At 35.2% G+C, this 22,213-nt stretch overlaps 1 protein-coding gene across 2 annotated transcripts in view; it reads right to left on the minus strand.

Annotated features, from left to right (window-relative positions):
* CSMD3 (CUB and Sushi multiple domains 3) overlaps positions 1–22,213 on the minus strand; it is a 1,379,111-nt gene that overhangs the window by 1,195,014 nt on the left and 161,884 nt on the right. For both annotated transcript variants that reach the window (XM_004372959.1, XM_004372958.1), the window contains exon 3: positions 5,216–5,328. In XM_004372959.1, the coding sequence (XP_004373016.1) occupies positions 5,216–5,328 (113 nt within the window). The remainder of the gene's footprint in view (positions 1–5,215; positions 5,329–22,213) is intronic.

Below are 22,213 nucleotides of genomic sequence, written 5' to 3' on the forward strand. Positions count from 1 at the left end.
GTTCTAGTGCCTTTTCTTCCACCTGAAAGTCATCTGGTGTTTTATTTTGGATGCCTACTGGAACTATCCTGTCCTGCTTTTGTAAATGTTTTGTTATTGTCTGCTGTCTTCGGGGAATTCAGTAGTTATTTTTCTCGTTTATTAATTGTAGATTTGTTTGTTTCATCCCTTTTTTGTTTTTTAATTTGGCTATGTCTGAGCAGGCGGGCTGTGTGTTCTCTGTTGTTTTCTTGTCGGTGGGCACTATACTTTTTGCCTCCTTCTCCAATTGGCAGGGTCAGTCACTCAGATATGGTACGGCAGGGCAGGTCTAGCTAAAGAGGAGTTACTGGGACAGGTTGCTTGTGGCACTTACTACAGCCACCAGGGCAGGTCGGTAATCAGTGCAGGGCAGGTTCCAGTGGGCTGTGCCTGTGCTGCTTGGTGGTGTAATGTTAAGCGCACAGTGCAGGTAGGCAGGATGTAGTAGGGAGCTTGTTATGTGTGGAGCTAAGATGGATATGGGAGAGAGGAGAGAGGAGAGAGGAACAGGAGCCAAAAACATACAAACAAACTAAAAAGAATGCTAGGGGAGCTTGCTGTTGGGAGTGGAGAGATGAGAGACTATGATATGGAGAAAAACAAAAAGAGGAAGAGGAACAAAAGAAAAGAATGAATAAATAAAAATAAGAAAGGTTAAAGAACAGCAAAGTTCCCATGGATCCCACCGGTGGGGCTATGAGGTCTGGGGAAGTTGTTCTCAGGTGTTGCAGTACAGCCTGGCTAGAAAGCGTAGAGGTATACAACGCCAGGTATTCAGGGAACAGAAAGAGAAGGAAGATATAGAGAGAAAAGAAACTGAGTAATGAAGAAAGACAAAAAGAGGAAAAAGAAAACAAATTCAAAAAAAAGAACAAGAAAAGCCCCCAAAACAACAGAAAAAATAAACAACAACAACCAAAAAGAAATTCCCTCAGGGATCCCTCTGCACATCTGTGAAAGCCGAGGGGGTGGTTTCCAAGCCACGCAGCACTGCCTGGCCAGAACGGGCTCACAACTCAAGAAAAGAAAAAGAAAACAAACAAACAATTCAAAACAAACAAATGAACAAAAGCCCCGGGATCCCACCAGTGTGGCAGCCCAGACCCAGAAGCAGCTCCACACAGAATGGAGCTCTGCAGCCCCTCAGGAAGAAGCAGAGATGGCGCACGGAGCCAGGTATTTGAGTGAAAGGTGGGGGAGGTGGTGACAGATAGGGAAGAAATCAAAAGAAGCAGAAAAAAAAGCAACACCAGCAGCCAACAAACAGCACTCAGAGAGCCGGCCTGTTCAGGTGGGTGGAATCGCCGGTGCTTCCCGGACAAGAGATTGTGGCCACAGGAAGCAGAGGAGGCCGAGTGGGGGTGAAAAAGGGTGGGGGTGGGAAAGCGTATATCGCAAATTACTGGTTGTTTTGTCTCCTGCTGGAAGCTCCATGAAGCTGCTTTCTTGTACCCCATTTGCTCGTCTCTGATAGGAGTCCAAGATGGTGGATCCGTGCTGCATTAGCTGATAGGGGACCTCTGTATGAATCTCCCTCGCTCTCTGTTCTCTGTCAGTTTTCTCACTCCATTGGGTGCTTGGCTGAGTTCTTTATTTCTTCATTTGATGTTTTAGGGTTTCAGGATTGTTGTTTTCTCTGTTTGGCTTAGTTTTTCAGATCTTTGCTGTGGAGGGACAGCGTGGTGCTTCTGCCTAAAGCGCCATTTTGCCGGAAGTGTTATTACCTCAATTTTACAGATGAGGAAAATGAGGTTTAGATACATTAAGTAACTTGTCCAAGGAAATATATCTAGGAAGTGGCAGAAAAAAGAACCAAACCAATGATTCGGACACCAGAGGCTACATTTTTATTCAGTACACCATACTCTCCATCAACGTGGAGATATAAAAAGATACAACTTTATTGTCAGTATAATCAAAGGTATTAAGAGTGAAGGTTTTCCAACCAGCATAACTATCTATATTGCTACAAATTCAACAAATATTTTTCTTAATGTCTCCCTTATACAGTGGTTTGGTCTAGTCTCTTCCAGGGAGAGAAAGGTAGCTAACTATTACTTACACTCTAAATAGGTGTAAGAATCACTGACTCTCTTACTACAATGCATATTACCAGGCTCCACCCCAGAGTCTGATTCAAGATATGTAAGTGGGCCAATAATTTAACATTTTAACATATTCTCTAGATGAATATGATGTATGTGGTCCAGTTTGAGAAACAGCAGTAAATGCATAAAATTTACTAATAAAAATTTCATAAACTCTAACACACAAATAAAAAGGAAAATTTAAAGAATGAAGAAAATAGTATTAACTGAATATGTAGAGGGAGGTGAAATAAATGGGATTCAGACAGTAAGATCAGACTGAAAAAAAAAAGAGGGCATGCACGTATAAAATTATAAAATTAGAAGAGGTGTTCAAATTAGTAGATCAATTTTTCGTGGCATGGGTAGGGTCCAGAGTTGTTGTCTGAGGCAGTTGTGCAAAGACAATCTGGATCCAAAACACAGGGTCTTTGAAATTCCAAGCCATGATTTATGGACTTTGTGATATACCAGGTTGTGTTCTAGAGTATCATCGAACATGGTTATATAAATAAATGTTTGTAGCTACTCGCTCTCCAGCATGTTTTATAAAGTTGCACTGTGACGTCATAGGCCAAACAATGCCCCTACCCTCAGTATATCAGGAATCTTTGAATATGTCACATTACACAGTAAAAGTGATTCTGCAGATGTAATCAAGAACAAGGACATTAGGATAGGGGGAGTATCCTATATATTTCAATCCAATCACATAAGCCCTTAACAGCAGAAAGATTTCTCCAGCTGGAGCCAGGGATGTGTGATAGAAGAAGGCAGAACAGAGTTGCAGCAGAAGGGGAAGTCAGAGAGATTTCAGATGTGAGAAGGATTCAATGCACCCCTGCTGACTCAGAGATGCTCACATGTACAGATCAGAGACAGGCCTCTAGGAGCTAAATGCAGTCTCCAGCTGACAGCCAAAACAGGGACCTGAGTCCCACAACCACAAGAAACTGAATCCTGCCAATGACCAGAATAAGCTGTAAAGTGGATTCTTCCCAAGAGCCTCCTGAGAAGAACCTAGCCAGCCAACATTTTGATTTCCACCTTATAAGACCCTGAGCAGAGAAATCAGCAGAGCCTACCTGGAGTTCTTGCCTGTATAACTGTGAGAGAAAATATTTGCATTGTTTTAAGCTCTTAAATGTTTGATCATTTGTTATGGTAGCAATAGAAAACTAATACACATGGTAAAAGATACCCATCACAAATCAACAATAGAAGATGTTCTATAGCATGATGTTCAACCCCTCAGTACTACATAAATGCCTAATGCCCTATATTTATGTCAGGACATCCCAAATATATATTTAAATATTATGAAAAATATATTCATCCATTTGCACTGAAGCAGAAAAGACAGAAATTTAATGTTGTAAAAAAAAAGTCAGAAATATAATTTTATATATGTAGAAAAAAACAGGGAATAATGAAAATATTTTTCAGTATTAATTCATGTAATATGACAGTCAAACCAACAAAAAATGCCAGCATCACAATTCATCTTCCAAACACAGAATTTTCAGTACTTACTGAAAGAATAAACTGACCTACATTTATCTTTATATTTTCATGAACAGAATTCAGGCTTTCTTTTAAAGAGCCTTTAGTAGCAAATTACTGCAATACTAACTCCTTCTTCACTATTGCCAAGATTGAACTTAAAAATTAAACCTTTCTGTTTGTAGTATTTTAAACTATGAATTAACCTAGATAAAAATATTGAACTACTATGAATTACTTTAGAAAAATAATACTATTACTATCACAAAGCAAACTATTACACTATTAAACAACAACGATCACAAGGTGGGGGAATGCACCCTCACTTGCTGGACAAAAGAGAGTTCAGAAATCAATTTGTAGAAAATGTTCAAAACTGCTACAATATGGCATTCTTAGGATACAAAATAGAGAGATATTTTAGCTAGAAATTTTTTTTCTTGTGAGAAAGTTGATGCTAGATAAAATATCTAGTTGAAAGCTTTCACTATATGCAAACTGTTAACCTTTAAACTGTAAAAGTTATATTTAATATAATTGTTTTCTAGTTTGTTCTTTAAATGTATCATATTTGGATTATTATATGCTTTAGAAAGTAACCACCTCTACTAATGTAGGTGAGTATCTCTTATGACTATATTAGAGTTGGTGTGAGGTATTATGGTAGTATGGTCCTAGGGAGCTATGTTGAAATCTGATACTGTATCTCTATTGGTAAGAGAGGGGTTCTTCCCTAATCTGTGCAGAACTTTCATTGTCAATAAGAAATTGCAAATCCATGATCTCCATCTTAAATCCTTAGGAATAGCTCTTTTTTCTTTTGGAAATCAGAATTTTTCACATTTTAATCAGGTAAAACATGCAGATTCTGTATATTTTAATATCCCCTGCAGAGCATAGGGTAGCACCCCGTAATCAATGTCTATCTAGGGAAGCATATGAGTATCCATACTCAATGGGAGTGGTAAAGATTATGAATGGGCTTCCATCTATTAAGGTCAGGTTTTAATGCCTAACGAGTTGGTACCAAAATTCCAGAAAACAAAACAAAACAAAAACAACTTTAGTTTTAAGAGCTGTTTATAGTTTCCCACCACAGGGATGAGAGATTATGGATGTGTGGTATTGGAAAGGCTGGTTTTATGAAATGAGGGCATCAACATTTATCTCTTTCTGAACTTTTTCTCTTAGCTCCGTTTCAGACAAGACAGGTTTCTAATTTTTTTTTCTGGTAGCGAGGCAAACAGCAAGGAGAATGGCATAAAATCTGATACCTGGATCACAAATCAGATACACTCTCCTCTGGTTCTCACATTTAATTCCCTTTCATTGATCCCTCATTTTATCATCTCATCTCCTAAGAGGATTTAAGGGAAAATTTTTGCTGTGTCTAGGCACACTGAGATGAAATATTAAAGCCTACAGAGTACAGCATGTTATTATATATTAATGATTAATGAGAAGATGAATGTTTGGAGGGCAAAATTTGAGATAATAAGACCAGCTTTATCTCCTTTCATGGTGATTATTCTTCATTGCCACACTTGGTAAATTTTGGTTTGATTTAACTAGGAAGTGTTTTCCTTTATGTTGCTTTCACTTACCTTCATAGTATACTTTAAACCCATGAGCACTAACTGCAAAATCACTGGTCAAACGTAGTGAGAACACAGACTTGGTACTTGTCACTGGTGGTGGGAGATGGAATCCTGTTAACCTAAAAACATAAATGGAATTAACTGTTAGTGTCATAAACATTTTACCTAATAAAGGAGAATTAAGAGTTATTTTATCAATGTCTACTGAGCTTTGCGTATCAATATTTTTAATGTTATTTTGTTTAGAAGTCACTCATCAAAAGCAGTTATTGTAAATATTTAAAAATTTACATATATTAATGTACCTATATGTTTATGTGCATTGCTATTTATTTATAATATCTATCACATGTCAACTATATGAAATATTCATTAATTCAAACTTCAGGAAATACTGATAAGTTGGGATAGTCTGTGTTAATGGGTATTTTTTGTTACTGATTTCAGCAGCTAAACATTTGAGGAAAGTTTTATCAAATAAATTGTTTTCCTGATAGATTAAAATATAATAAACAGTGGGAAGCATTTAGTGAAATTTAATATTGAAGCAAGAGATATGATCTAAACATGAAGTCTTGAAATATAAATGTTTACAAAAGAGCAGTAATTTTGTTTTTAGATTCCAAACTTGGAGTAAGTTATGTTAAAATTAATAGTTCAAAATTTATTTCTTGTAACTATTTCACATAACAAAGATTTGCCTGATATTTTTTGCCCATAATGTATTGCCTATTTTGTTCATAATTTATTATTTATACATATGAGCTTGAAACCTATAAAAAATATTTATAATTGACATATTTTCTAAACCTGTAAATATAAAGTAAAAAAATAAATTGTTGGAACACAATTTTTTTCTAAAGCTAGTGAGAATACATGATTTTTATTTTTTCCATGAATTGCCTTTTCTATATTATTTTCCCATTTTGTTGTTATACTGCTTTTACTTATTAATATGTAAGTAAGAATTGTTTAGCATGAAAAAATACTATTTTTCTTTATATAGTTGCTTACATACACATCATGTATGCAGGATTTATCCACATTGAAATTACCATATATTTTCATTTCTGTAAAGCAGCAGTTCTTAGGTTCCTTTTGTCTCAGTTCTCCTTTACACTCTTAAAAATAATGAGAATTTCAAAGAGCTCTATATCAATATTTACTCTATTAGACAATAAAACAAACTTTTAAAATATCTATTTATTACTATTTAGTTTTTCCACCACGCATCTGTCAGTTTGTCATACTATGGTGACCTGCATGTTGCAGTGACACTGGAAGCTTTGCAAACAGTATTCCAAATACTAGCAGGGTCACCACTTGGTAGGCGGGCTTCAGTGGATCTTTCAGACTGAGACAGACTAGGAAAAAGGACCTGACAGTCTACTTCTGAAAAAAATTGGCCAGTGTAAACCTTATGAATAGCAGTGGGACACTATCTGATATAGTGCCAGAAGATGAGCCCCTCAGGTCAGAAGACACTCAAAACATGACTGGGAAAGAGCTGCCTCCTCAAAGTAGAGTCCGTCTTAATGACACAGATGGAATAAAGTTTTCAGAACCTTCATTTGTTGATGTGGTATGACCCAAAATAAGAAGAAACAGCTGCAAACATCCATTATAACCAGAATGTGGAATGTATGTAGCATGAATCTAGGAAAATTGTAAGTCATAAAAAATGAAATGGAACATATAAAGATTGATATTCTGGCATTAGTGAGCTGAAATAGACTGGTACTGGCCATTTTGAATCAGACAATCATATGGTTTACTCCGCCAGGAATGACAAATTGAAGAGGGATGACGTTACGTTCATTGTCACAAAGAACATTTCAAGATCTATCCTGAAGTACAATGCTATCAGTGATAGGATAATATCCATACACCTATAAGGAAGACCAGTTAATACAACTGTTATTCAAATTTACACACCAACTACTAATGCCTAAATGAAGAAACTGAAGATTTCTACCAACTTCTGCAGTCTGAAAATAATCAAACATGAAATCAAGATGCACTGATAATTAATAGTGATTGGAGTTTGAAAATTGGAAACAAAAGACAGGTAGCTGGAAAATACAGACTTGGTGACAAAAATGATGCCTGAGATCCCATGACAGAATTTTGCAAGATCAATGGCTTATTTATTGCAAATACCTTTTTTTCAACAACATAGACAACTACTATACACGTGGACCTCACCAGATGGAAAACACAGGAAGTGAATTGAATACATCTGTGGAAAGAGACTATGGAAAAGCTAAATATCATCTGTCAAAACAGGGCCAGGGGCCAACTGCGAACAGACCCTCAACCACTCATATGCAAATTCAAGCTGAAGTTAAAGACAGTTAAAACAAGTCCACGAAAGCCAAAATACAACCTTGAGAATATCCCACCTGAATTTAGAGACCATCTCAAGAATAGATTTGACACTTTAAACACAAATGACTGAAGACCAGACGATTTGTGGGAAGACATCAAGGACATCACAGATGAAGAAAGGAAAACATCATTTAAAAGACAGGAAGGAAAGAAAAGATCAAAGTGGCTGACAAAAGAGACTCTGAAACTTGCTCTTGAACATAGAGTCGCTAAAGCAAACGGAAGAAATGATTAAGACAAAGAGCTAAACATAAGAGTGCAAAGCGCAGCTCAAGAAGACAAAGTAAAATATTACAATACAATGTGCAAAGATGTAGAGTTGGAAAATCAAAAGAGAAGAACACGCTTGGCATTTCTCAGGCTGAAAGAACTAAAGAAAAAATTCAAGCTTGGAGTTTCAATTTTGAAGGATTCTATGGTCAAAGTTTAGAATGACACAAGAAACATCAAAGGCAAATGGAAGAATACACAGAGTCACTATACGAAAAAGAATTGTTCAGACATTCAGCCATTTAAGGAGATAACATATGATCAAGAACAAACGGTACTGAAGGAAGAATTCCAAACTGCACTAGAGGCATTGACAAAACACAAGGCTCCAGGAATTGGCCATACTTATTAATATTCACCATACTTATTCAATTTTTATGCTGAGCAAACAACCATAGAAGCTGGATTATATGAAAAAGAATGCAGCATGAAGATTGGTGGAAGGCTCATTAACAACCTGCATTATGCAGATGACAAAACTTTGCTTGCTGAAAGTGAAGAGAACTTGAAGCACTTACTGATGAAGATCGAAGATTTTGGCCTTCAGAATGGATTACACCTGAACATAAAGAAAACAAAAATCCTCACAAATGGAACAATAAGCAACATCATGATAAATGAGAGAAAAAGACTGAGGTTGTCAAGAATTTCATTTTACTTTAATCCACAATCAACGCTCCTGGAAGTAGCAGTCAAGAAATCAGACGTCATATTGCGTTGGGCAAATATGCTGCAAAAGACCTCTTTAAAGTGCTCAAAAGCAAAGATGTCACTTTAAGGACTAAGGTACGCCTGACCCAACTGATGGTGTTTTCAATCGCCTCATATGCATGTGAAAGTTGGACAATGAATAAGAAAGACTGAAGAAGAACTGATGCCTTTGAATCATGGTGTTGGTAAAGAATATTGAATACACCATGGACTGCCAAAAGAACGAACAAATCTGTGTTAGAAGAAGTATAGCCAGAATGCTCTTTAGAAGCAAGGATGGCAAGACTATGTCTCACATAGCTTGGACACGTTATAAGGAGGGACCAGTCCCTGAAGAAGAACATTATGCTTGGTAAAGTAGAGGGTCAGTGAAAAAGAGGAAGACTCATAACAAGATGAGATGGGCTGACACAGTGGCTGCAACAATGGGCTCAAGCATAACAATGATTATGAGGATGGCGCAAGACAGGGCAGTGTTTCGTTCTGTTGTAAATAGGGTCACTATGAGTTAGAACTGACTGGACAACACTAACAACCTAACAACAACACCAGTTGAGATGTTTCAACAAATGGATGCAGTACTGGAGGTGCTCACTTGTCTATACCAAGAAATTTGGAAGATAGCTACCTGGCCAACTGACCAGAAGAGATCCATACTGGTGCCCATTTCAAAGAAAGGTGATCCAAAAGAATGTGGAAATTATCGAACAATATCATTAATGTGACACACAAGTAAAATTTTGCTGATGATCATTCAAAAGTGATTACAGCAGTGCATCAACAGGGAAGGGCCAGAAAGTCAAGAAAGACTCAAAAGAGGACGTAGAATGAGGGAAATCATTGCTGATGTCAGATGGATCTTGGCTGAAAGCAGAGAATATGCCAGAAAGACGTTTACCTGTTTGACTATACAAAGGCATTCGGCTATGTGGATCATACCAAATTATAGATAACATTTCAAAGAATGGGAATTCCAGAACACTTAATTGTGCTCACATGGAACCTGTATATAGACCAAGATTTGGTTCTTCGAACAGAACAAGGGGATGCTGCATGGTTTAAAACCAAGAAAGGTGTGTGTCAGGGTTGTATTCTAATACTTATTCAATTTGTATGCTTAGCAAATAATACAAGAAGCTGGACTATATGTAGAAGAATATGGCATTAGGATTAATGGAAGGCTCATTAACCACCCGTGTTATGCAGATCACACAACCTTGCTTGCTGAAAGCGAAGAAGACGAAGCAGTTAGTGATGAAGATCAAATTCTACAGCCTTCAGTATGGATTACATCACAACATAAAGGAAACAAAAATCTTCACAACTGTGCCAATAAGCAACATCACAATGAATGGAGAAATAATTGACATTGTCAAGGATTTCGTTTTACTTGGATCCTCAATCAACGCCCATGGAAGCTGCAGGCAGAAACTCAAATGACATATTGAATTAGACAAATCTGCTGCAAAAGACCTCTTTCAACTGTTAAAAAGTAGAGATGTCACTTTGAGGACTAACATGCACCTGACCCAAGCCATGATATTTTCTTTTGCCTCATATGCATGCGAAAGCTACACAATGTATACGGAAGACCAAAGAAGAATTGATGTGTTTGAATTATGGTGTTGGCAAAGAATACTGAATATACCATGGTCTGCCAGAAGAATGAACACGTCTGTCTTGAAAGAAATACAGCCAGAATGCTCATTAGAAGTGAGGACGGAAGTGAGGACGGCGAGCAGTCCCTTGAGAAGGATGTCATGGTTGGTAAAGTAGAAGGTCAGTGAAAAAGAAGACCCATGATGAGATGGATTGAAAGAGTGGCTGCTGCTATGGGTTCAAACATAACGACGACTGTGAGGATGGTGCAGGACCAGGCAGTGTTTTGTTCTGTTGTACACAGGGTTGCTATGAGTTGGAACCAACTTGATGGCACCTCACAACAGCAACATTTACAATTTCATTTTAAAATAACTAGAATAAAGCCATTAAATACTGACATAAATAATATTTTTAAGAAAAAAAATAACTATGTCCTCCCTTAAAAAAAAGTGAGGAAAATGCACTGTATTGCATTTTTGCAGATCTCCTTAATGTCTGGCTTAGTAGGAAACAGGTGGATTCTCATATTGGTTTCTACATTTAATATTTTGCAGTATGTTGTTTAAGTTGATGGATTTGAAGAAAACTTGGTTTCACTTAGATTTGTAGTTGGAGAAGAGTGGAATGTTCTAAAAGCTTTTTGCAGATAAAAGGGAATACTATTCTAAGACGCTACACGAAGACTTAGCTGCAGCATGGAAATCAAAATCATATCAACACACTTTTGTACTCTATACACCAAGATCCACTGGCCCATCAGACCCTTGGAATGAATCTGTTGAACTCTTGCATGCTTGTTTTTCAACATTGTACATTAGTCATTTGAAAAATATGGTTTGCTGAGTTATAGAGATCTTCTAAATGTTGACACATTTCATTATACATACTGAAAAATCATATCTTAATTTTATTACCACTGTTCTCCTCAGAAATGTGGAGGCTGTCAAGCTTACAGTAGTGGATTCAAGTTTTCCAAAACTCTAATTTATGCCTGCAAGTTCATATTTTATCATTGAAAACAAACCGTCAATTGTTTTCCTAGAAGTGAAAGTTTCACTTATTTATTTATTTTTATTTTTGAGAGACTATCTGCCAAATACTCGTATGTGAATAACCATAGTTTATTTATCAACCTTTCTTTCAAGTAAAAGGAGTGTTACACGAAACAAAAACTAGAATTAGTATATAACCAAAACCAAACTCGTTGCCGTTGAGTTGATTCTGGCTTATAACGACCTTGTAGGGCAGAGTAGAATTGCCCTATAGTGTTTCCAAGGAGTGGCTGGTGAATTCAAACTGCTGACCTTGTTGTTACTAGTCACGCTCTTAACCACTGCGCCACCAGGGCTCTCAAATTAGGGTAGCACATCTTTTTTATTTTCAACCTTTTGGTATCCTTATTATTTTCAAGTGTACCACTTAAAACAAGAATATATTTGGGTTATATATTTTTATAATATAGTCCTATAATCTTAGTATTTTGTGTATAAATATACTCAATGAAATATAAAATCCATACAGAAAAGTACATAAATAAAAAATGTACCAAGTGCTGAATTATCACAATTAATTTCAAATCAAGAAATAGAACATGGCCAGCAATACTGAAGACTTGCTTGTACCCCCCACCATTCATCTCTATCCCTCTCATCTCCCAAGACAACCACTATCTTGACTTCTAACAACATACATTAATTTTATATGTTCTTAAAGCCTTATATAAACTGAATCATACAGTAAAGTTATTTTGCCACTGACTTATTTAACTCAACATTATGTTTGTATTATTATCATACATAAGGTCTCTATGAGTCGGAACTGACTTGATGGCATCTAACAATAACACATTATAGCCATAATGCAAATTTAAGTTTCATTGCTGTATAGGATTCCATTTTATGAGTGTATCTCAATTCATTTATCGATTCTGTTGTTGATGGACATTTGTTACCCAGTTGGGGTTATTATAAATAGTGGTGTCATGAACATTTGTTACATGTTTTTGTGAACATATGTACATATTTGTATTGGGAATATACCTAGAAGTGTCATTGCTGTGTCATGAAGTAACTAGTACATTATCAAATAAGGAGTTTTCTAGATCTTTTCAACTTCAACTCTTAATGTAAAGATGTAAATATAAAATATTCAATGCTTTATATGTTCAGAGTTGTTATTTTTTTTCACAAAAAAATAAGAAACATTGTCAGAAAAAAAAAAGACCAACCATTACCATTTTGCAACACACAAAAAAACTAAAACCTATTTACTTCATAAGTAGGCTATGGTAGGCAGAATAATGCCCCTGCCCACCCTGCCCAAAAAGAAAGTTGTTCATGTCCTTATCCCTGAAATTTATGAATATGCTAGTTCGTATGTCAAAAGGAAAGTTGCAGGTGTGATTAAGTTAAGGGCTTTGAGATGAGAGGATTACCTTGAATCATCTGAATGAGCCCATAGGTATTACAAAGCTGCTTATAACAGGGAGGCAAGAGGGTTAGAGAGAGAGAAGGAGATGTGAACTGGAAGCGGAGGTATAGTAAGGCAACTGCTGGTTTTGGAAATGTAAGATCATGAGCCAAGGAATTCAGATTGCAGCTATAAACTAGAAAGACAAGCAACGGATTCTCCCTAGCATCTCCAAAAGGAGCACAGCCCTGCTAACACTTAGATTTTAGCACAGTGAAACCCATTTAGGACTTCAGACCTCCAAAGCAAGATAATAAATTTGTGCTATTTATTCCACAGTATTTGTGGTAATTTGTTAAATGGGAATTGGAAAGTAACACATAAGTTTTTTTTTTTTTTGTATTTCAGGGTATAATTTATCAAAAAAAAAAGTGTTCAAATAAGTAATAGTTTATTTTATAATTGAAAACCAAAGTCCTGCAGAGCTAGCAAGTGGTAACTTTAAGTTACTGAGACCCATGTTGGTATTAAATAAAATTAGTAGAGTTGGGATCTATTTCTGCAATATTTCTTTGATATAAATTTTTAACAAATTTCTCGATGTAAAGTGAAATATATTATTCTATCCTCATATTAGCAATGGCACTTGAGACTGAGAGAAATTAAATAACTTGGTCAATTTTACAGTAGAGCTAGGGCATTTTCTAGTGAACATGCTGTTCAGCCTCTCATTGTATTTTGGCACGTTAGTTTTATCAAAACAAATTATTTGAAGTACAAATATGTACATATACATATAAACTATTTTATGTGCAATCTCATATTTTTAAAGTCACTCAGACATATATAATCCCATATTTCTTTTCAGACAATGTTTAACACAGTTTAACCATGAAGTAATGTAAAATAATAGAGAAGAACAAATATGAAGCATTTTCCCCTCTTTGCAAAAGCTAGTTTTTTGCAGGTATGTTTAATTACCAGCATGTAGTGACATGTTGTATAACTGGAAGTTTATTTTTGTTCTTTATTCTAATAAATGAGGAAAGAAGATTCATGTCTTTAAATTTACTTAATATGACAGTTACATCATTATGGGGATTTGCAGTAACTTGTTTTACTCTCTCTCATAAAACATTGGTTGATTGATTTGAAAATAATCTCTTATAAATATGAATCCCAATCTTACAAATCTTCATAAGATTGAATTTTGTACTTTCATATTTGTGTATGTGATTCTTTATTAAGCACTCTCTTTCTCCACTGGACACTAAGCTTCATGAAGTCAGGAATATGTCTGTTTTCTCACTAGCCAATTGCCAGTGTTTCACGCAATGCACACCATATAAAAAGCCTTCAATAAATACCTGTTAATTTAAATTAATGAATTAGGGGTGGCTGGGGAATATGAATGTTTTCAGAACACTTTTTTTTTCCCAACCAACAGTTGTGTTCTTGGTACAGTATTCTCAAGAATTACGTGAATGTAAAGGAGCTCCAGTGTTGTTAAAAAAAAATGTACTCTATGTAGAGACTTATTTAGAAAATGACTTATTTTTTCTCAATGATAATAACTTTTCAAAAGTTAAAGGGAGATCATATATCTTATGCACATATTTTGAAATATCTTTCAGAATACAACTATATTATTTAAAAAATTATTTTATGGGTAAAGCTAATAAGATTTTAATTTTTAAAATGTTATGAATTTATAATATTTGAATCTTGTGTATTTCATCAAAACTTAAGTTTTCTAGGTAATGTAAAAACTTTCTTATATAGAGGGATAGGCATAATACTTTTTAGAGAATGATTTTACTGATTCATGTATCTGTAAAATTTAGTGTTTTGTATATATTTTGTATTTATTATTAAATTATGTTATCAGTTATCTTTCCTTCATATTTATGTATGATTAAACTGCATATTGAATGACATTATATGTTCCTTTGAAGAAAGTACTAAAGTGTAACTGCCTTACAATTAAAGCTACAGCTCAGAAATGATCAGTAATTTGTTTACATTCATACAGATGGTAGGCAGTATAGCCATATATAAGCTCTTGTCTTTTGACTCCTATGCATTTCCTTTGCCATTTTACTTTCCCCTCTCCATGAGGGCAGGATGCACAACTGATTCCTCTTTGTTTCCCCACAGTGTTCATATAAAGTCCTTAATAATATTTGGAATAGATAAGAACATAATTTTACCAAAGGTTTCCTTAAGTAGTTAAAACTGATAAACCGTACCAAGATTATAGAGAACCTTGAATTAAAGCCCAGGAAGGCAATGGGAAACCACTGTCTGATTGGGCTTGTTGGTACCTTTATAGCAAAATCACCAGTGGTTAGCAAAGGCATTTCTCTACTGAGAAAACTAAATAAGATCAGCAAACAAGTATATCAGGGAAAAAAACCTAGAATCATGTAATGGAAGTGTCCTTCAGATATTAATAAAAGTTAAAAATTGAGAAGCAGACAATAAAGTGTTGGAATGTATTTATTTTACTAAGCAGTGACTTTGTTTTGTGTCATCACAATAATCATTTCTCTCACCATACATCTGGTTTTTAAAAATTCACGTAAGCTCAGATTGAAGGACAATCTTTCCCTTTTTAATCCATTTAGCTTCATGAAAAATTCACAGCATTGCTTCTACTTTTCACATCTCACTGTTATCTGGTGCATATTTCATCATGTACCAGGACTAGTCTAGGGCCCCTCTTCCAGTACATTTTCTCTCTGATAGGATGGTAGAAAGAGTTGGATGGCTGGTTTCTCATCTACATTTAACACTTTTTAACTTACGACACTTACCTCCCCTTTCCCTACTCCTGATACATCCCCAACTGTATCTTAGCATTTTATTATTCACTAGGCAAGAGATTGATTCATCATAGGATATTTGTTATATGTTTTAAAAATCAAACACTTAGAGCATATGATCCCATCACTCCTCATGCCTCCTTTCAGATGAAATAATTCTTTCAGCATTTCCTCTTACAAAGAATCAGAAACACTGATTTTTTTTCATACTTTTATGAGTAGCATTTAATGAGTAAGGGGAATTAAAGAATTAAGTTATAACTTTAAATTAATGACTGACATGAAAAGTGTTAAAGTAATTATTCAGTAATTAATGTAAAATCGTAGATATTTAAATGGCGAGAAAGTCATTTACAATGTCAATGTGTACGCTCTTTAAATAACAAGTTGTTCATTTAAAGATTTTTATTTTTTCAATTCATGGGAATGAACATAGCTTGATGCAATGGAAACACATAGAGCATCAGAGCCGGTAGACAGGAATACCTGTCTCTTTATGTAACCATGTTTACCAACTTTTAACTGTAAGATGTTATTATTTCCAGACAAAATGGTTTTACTTATACTACCTCTAACAAGGTAATCAGAGGGCTCTTTAAGAATATTTTTCTGTTTTATATGCAATTTATTTGTCTGCTGATTTTAAACTTTCTCTAGCTAAAAGAATGAATATAAAAGTAATAGTTTAAAAAGACTATTATTGTATTACTTCTTATAATGAGATAAAGGGAAAACAGATATGGGGAAAGAAACAGAGAGAGGAAGATGTGTTTTTTTGTTTTGTTTCTGTTGTTTTTTTAAAGGTGTAATATTACCAAAATCCCAGATTTTTGTGAATCTTAAATAAGAGGATTCATGTGGCATGGCCTTGGTATATTTTCTGGAACTTAACAAATAACCACTAAATGTTAGTTACATTAGTGCTATGACTCATAATCCATTACCATTTTGTCTGCACTCCGTGGTATGTGACTGCTAAGATAAATTGTATTATAACATCAGCATTCTCACAGTGATTCCTCATTACTCATAGTAAAATTTTTGGATATGAAATATCCTAAAATTTTAGTTTTGTTAGACAGTTCTAAACAATGATCCAGGTGGTATACATGAAATTCCCTCCTGAAACAAATTGTTAACCTATTTAATTTCAGAATGAACAGGGAACCACAGGTACGAGCTGATATTTAAAGTAATGACTATTCTGTGAGAATAAATCATGCATACTCTATTGATATTGGGGTACATGACGCACAGCACAATAATTCATGGTTATGTCAAGATGTCAGTAATTGTAATATTATAGGAAAAGATGGTTGTGGTAGTATTTGAATAATTATATCATTTGTTGAAAGAAAATGAGCTGAAGCTTCTATGAAATATAAAACTCCAGAAAAGTGCATTATGTGTTAGAAAGGCAAATTCACAATGTTAGGAAAATGTTCTGGGCATAGATATAGATGTGAATATGAATATAGACACAGATATAGATGTGGATGTGGATGGGGAGTAGGACAGACATGGGTATGGCTCCAAATAGGATTTAGATAGAGACAGAAACGTAGGCAGCCAGAATTCATTCTCAGTCTTTTCTAGGCTCTCCACTGGATTGAACAAACTGAAAATCTTTGAACTGCACTTGTCAGAATACCTCCCTTTGCCAGCAGTTCTCCCCATTAGGTTTTGTCAATGAAGGCACTCCTTCAGGATTTGGAATGTGAATAAAAGTGTGAGCCATTATTAACTTCTAGGGCCCTAGCAGGGAGGTGCATGGGCTTCAGCTGGTGTTAGAGGTTAGGTCTTTCCATCAGCTTCACAGAATTCTTGTTTAAAACACGTTTTGGTGCTGCAGGCAACTGAGGCCATCACTGGCATTTTCCTACAATTCCTGGAAATTCCTCATTTCCTAAAACTTAATGAAGACTCTCCCTGACCTTCACACTCCAGTCTTAAACTCAGAATTCCTGTTGTTAAATGTCTTCTTTCTTGAAGTATTTCAGTTTTTCTTCTTTGTCAAAACCCTGACATATACAGAAATGGAAGAGGCTGCACAGGCCTGGCTCACTATTATTTACTACCCGTTGCTAACCGCCACATTGTCTCATGATCTTGTTTCTCCAGTCTCTACAAAAGGTTTAAGATTAACTGATGTTCCTCTTTGGAGGGTGGAAAACAAGTGATAATGATCTAAGGATAAAAACCAAACAAAGCACCCATCTTGTGACAAGAAAAAACCAGGATGTCACCAGATAACCCCCAAGAATACCAGTAGAAGATTAACTTATCTAAGACATCACCACCTCAAGGGGAAACTAACACAAATTTCTAGGATATATGATCCTGTCCTTACAAAAGCCTTCAGCCGATCTCCAGTGGGGGAAACGGGTTTTCTGGAGGAATCTATTCCCCTCTGTCTCCTATATATAGATACATAATAAACCTCTTGCTGCTCACCTCACCCCTGTCTCAGAATTGGCTATTGCGGCAGACGGCTCCAATCCGCATTATTGCAGTAACAGAAAGACGACAAAACCAACTACTCAATGGAGGAAATGTTTTCTTCCTTCAAAAACAGACTGTTTTCATGTGATATGTGTGAGAATATCCTCAACCCACTGTATTTAGAGTCATCCTGTTTCCATAAAATTCATTTTTTCTAGCGACTTTGGGTTTTGGTCTTCAGGACCAATATTTTAGTGAAGACCCGGGCTATACATTACTGATTGTTGTTAGCTGTCCACAAGTTGGCTCTGATTCATGGCAATTTTATAACAGAAAGAAACGTTTACCAGTCCTGTGCCATTTTCATGATTATTGCTATGTTTGAGTCCATTGTTGTGGCTGTTGTGTTAACCCATCTCAATGAGGATTTTCCTCATTTTCACTAACCCTATACTTTACCGAACATGTCCTTTTCTGACAATTACTCTTTCCTGAAGACATGTCCAAAGTAAGTGAGCCAAAGTCTTGCCATCCTCACTTCTGGCTGTATTTTTTCTAAAACTGATTTGTTTGTTTTTCTGGCAGTCCATGGCATATTCGATATTCTCTGCCAACACCACAGTTTGAATGTACCAACTCTTCTTTCTCATTTTATTGTCCAAAGACATTACTAAAACTTCAAAATTCATTCTCTTTAATTTGCTCTCTTTCAGCTGCAAACAGTGAAAGACTTCTATAATGCCTCCCCCACCGCTTTTTTTAATTCATAGACTCACTGAGCTTTTATGTTGTAAGTAACCTTAATTCCAAAGGCAGTCTCTACTTGAATGCTTTAATTTACCACGAGAAAACATGATGTCCAGGGAAGTTATGTTGAGTAGTCAATGTAGGACATTTAAATCTATTTTACTATATCCCCACTTTGCATAAACAACTACAAATGTGATCTAATATTTCCGGATTTTTAAGAGGCAGTTGAGACTAGCAATTACAAGCTTGATTCTAGAGTATACAATTGGCAAGCACAAATTCTGCAACTTATTAGTAATTTGATGTTGGGCAAGTTATTTTAACCCAATAAACTAGGATAAAATGAGGGTAGTAAGGAGCCCTGGTGGCACAGTGGTTAAGTGCTCAGCTGCTAAATGAAAGGTTGGTGATTCGAATACACCAGATGCTCCATGGGAGAAAGATGCGGTAATTTGCTTCCATGAAGATTACAGCCTTGAAAAACATATGGGGGCAGTTCTACTCTGTCCTATAGGGTCGCTATGAGTCAGAAACAACTTGACGGTAACAGGTTTGCTTTTTTTATACGTATATAATAATTTTATTTGTGATACATTGTAGTGATGAAGACAAATTAAATTTTATTTAACCTAAAATGATAATTAAAAAGTTTTAGAGATGCTATGCCACTCAACAACTGTACGGACTTAGGCATATTTTTAAAAAATGTGTTACAAGGAGATATTATATTCTCACATAAAATACATAGAGCACTGAAATCGGAAAGTTTTAAATAAAGCTTTATGATGGTAATATTAAAGATGTTCTGATAAAGATCGATACAGTTTAAACCAGCTATTCTAAACTTAAGGGATTAATACATGGCAGAAAGTGGGAACCCTTTTCAGAATTATTTTGGTTGTTTTTAAGACTTAATATTTTGTTTACAAAGTTATTGGATAAATGGATCAAAAATGTAAAAATTACTCTTACAAGCTGTATATGATTTCTAAATTTCTCCAATGTACTCTAAACCAGTTTCTAATGAAATTTCCCACAACTTTTCTTTGGGAAAAGTATCTATCTCTTTTTTTATAAAATTAAGTCCATACAATAGGTGAGTGGCATAGCATCCTGAAACTTTTCATTAATCATTGTTGGTTAAATAAAATTATAATTTGTCTTCATCATGGGAATATGTCAGAAAGAAAATATTAATATGAGAGTGTATGAACACAGACCACACATGCAATCATTTCTCTACATAATTAATTAGTGAATCTGGACATGATTTATGAACTAATTTAGTTTTGTCAAATTATCAGTTTCTTCTGTCATTTGTGAATCAATTAATCTATTATTTTAAATAATAATCATAAGTCAGAGTTAAATATTTTAAATTGGTTAACTGATTAAAATTAAATAATAAATTACTACACTGTTATAAACTGTTTTACTCTTTATGAAGTACTTTTAAAAATCACCTTTTTCCATGATCAAGATAAAATTGTAAACTTTTCTACTTCACAAAACTAAAGATGATTCAGTTTAGTAAATATTAGTGAATACAATTAAATAATGGTATAAATATTCCATTTTTATGTTAGAAATAATGTTTTCATGTATTTTAAAGTTGAACTTTTAAGTAACTTAGGGATTCTTGCACGATATTTACTAGCATGGCAATATTCCAATTTAATGGTACTTTAATAAACTATAACAAATATATTTTTGTTTTCATAAAACATGGAAATATGACTTAAAGTTGCAGTAAATTTCGCACCATGTTCCTTGTTTACCTATTTTAAGATAACATCTCCTGTAGTAAACAGAGGGATTTAATGATGAGGACATTGCATTCTCAGTGCCTAGATAAAGTGTGGCAAATAGTGGGCTCACAATAAATGTTTTTGAAAGAATAGATTTACCTTTAATTTAAGGTAAATAATAAATCATCAGTATTAATACACTCGCCTTCTCAATAATTTTTTTCACCAGTCAGTAGGGAAATAAAACATTTTTTAAATGACATTACTCTGGAATGGTTACAGTGTTTACCACATAGATACATCAAGTAATATAAGCTAGAGGGATATAAAACAAAAAACAAACCTAGTGCTGTTGAGTCGATTCCGACTCACGGAGATATACAGTCCATTGTAATTCTAATTAGTGTCATACATTAAAATAGAGAAAAAAAATATGAAATAAAATTCAGACCCAGACACTCATTTCCATCCCCATTTCGGTTGTTGTTAGTTGCTGTGGATTCCAACTTATGGCATTAACTGCCTAAATTTGGACACTCAGCTTCTCTTACCTGAACTCCTTTGCTGGTCTCTTACCATTATATCCTTCTGCTTCCAGTCTTATCTGCCTGTAATCTGAAGGTTCCCTCCATAGGCCTCTGAAAGTGACAATTCATAAATATTTGACCTTGTCACTGCCTGGTTGTTGTATGCCATCGAGTTGAATCTGACTGATAGCAAACATATAGGACAGAGTAGAACAACCCCATAGGGTTTCCTAGGCTGGAATCTTCATGGAAGCAGATTGCCAGGTCTTTTCTCCCATGGAGCTGCTGGTGGATTCCAACCTCTGACCTTTCAGTTAGCAGCAGAGTGCTTAATCATATCGCCGCCATGGCTCCTGGCACTACTTTACTTTTTTTATAACTCCTAATCGCGTACTGAATATAGCCCATGTCCTTGATTCAAGGCCATTTATCTTCATACCCAGCCTAGCTTTCAGGTTAGTCTTCATTCTGATTCACTATATGTAATATAAGCTCTATCCATTCTGACCATTTTGCAAGCATGCCCCTCTATCAAAAAAAAAAAAAAAAAGGAAGACAAACAACAAAAACAAAAGCAAACAACATAAAATAAATAAATAACAGGAATCTGCAGTCTGCCATTCCCACATCCATCCTTCTACCCTCTGCTCAGACTCTTGTGCAGCAGGCTTCGTGATGGGTTCTTCACATTAGGAGGCACTAGTGGATAATCCGAAAAGTTAGGAGACATTATTGTTCCTCCTTTCTCTCATACTTTCTCTACTTTTGTTTTTGGCAGCAATTCTGAAGTGGCAGCATTTTTTGGTCATCCCAGCTTTGGTGACAGCCGTCCTTCCTTGGTGCTCCTAGCACTGGCCATGTGGTTCTGCTGTGCTGAGTCAGCATCTGCTGGCTGGTCCACCTCTATAACATCGGTATCTGCTAAGTGCCAACCTTTTCCGTGGTGACAGCACTGTACATGATGCCATCAGGAACACAATAATATGTGTATTCTGTGCTCTGGAAATTCCAACCCCTCTCTATTTTCCTGTAGCCATATTTTCTCTTGTAGTAAATAATTTCTGGTTACTTCTCCTTTTGCCTGATTAGCTTCTCTGAGTTTTTTTAAAATATCTAGTTCTCTGTATTAAATTTCTTCTGCATGTTTTTCCATTCATATCCTGCCTGATACAAGAATTTAAGGAAGGGGGATATATATAGGTAGAAAACATTTTTTTCTCATTTTTTCACAAGTATCTAACAAGAATAAAAGGTAATAAATGAATTTAACAACTCAATGCATTATTTTCAGTTACAGTTACCTAAGCACTAGCTTGCTGATAATAAAATCAG

The sequence above is a fragment of the Trichechus manatus genome, unplaced genomic scaffold, assembly GCF_000243295.1.
Source record: "Trichechus manatus latirostris isolate Lorelei unplaced genomic scaffold, TriManLat1.0 scaffold00022, whole genome shotgun sequence".
NCBI classification, from domain to species: domain Eukaryota; kingdom Metazoa; phylum Chordata; class Mammalia; order Sirenia; family Trichechidae; genus Trichechus; species Trichechus manatus.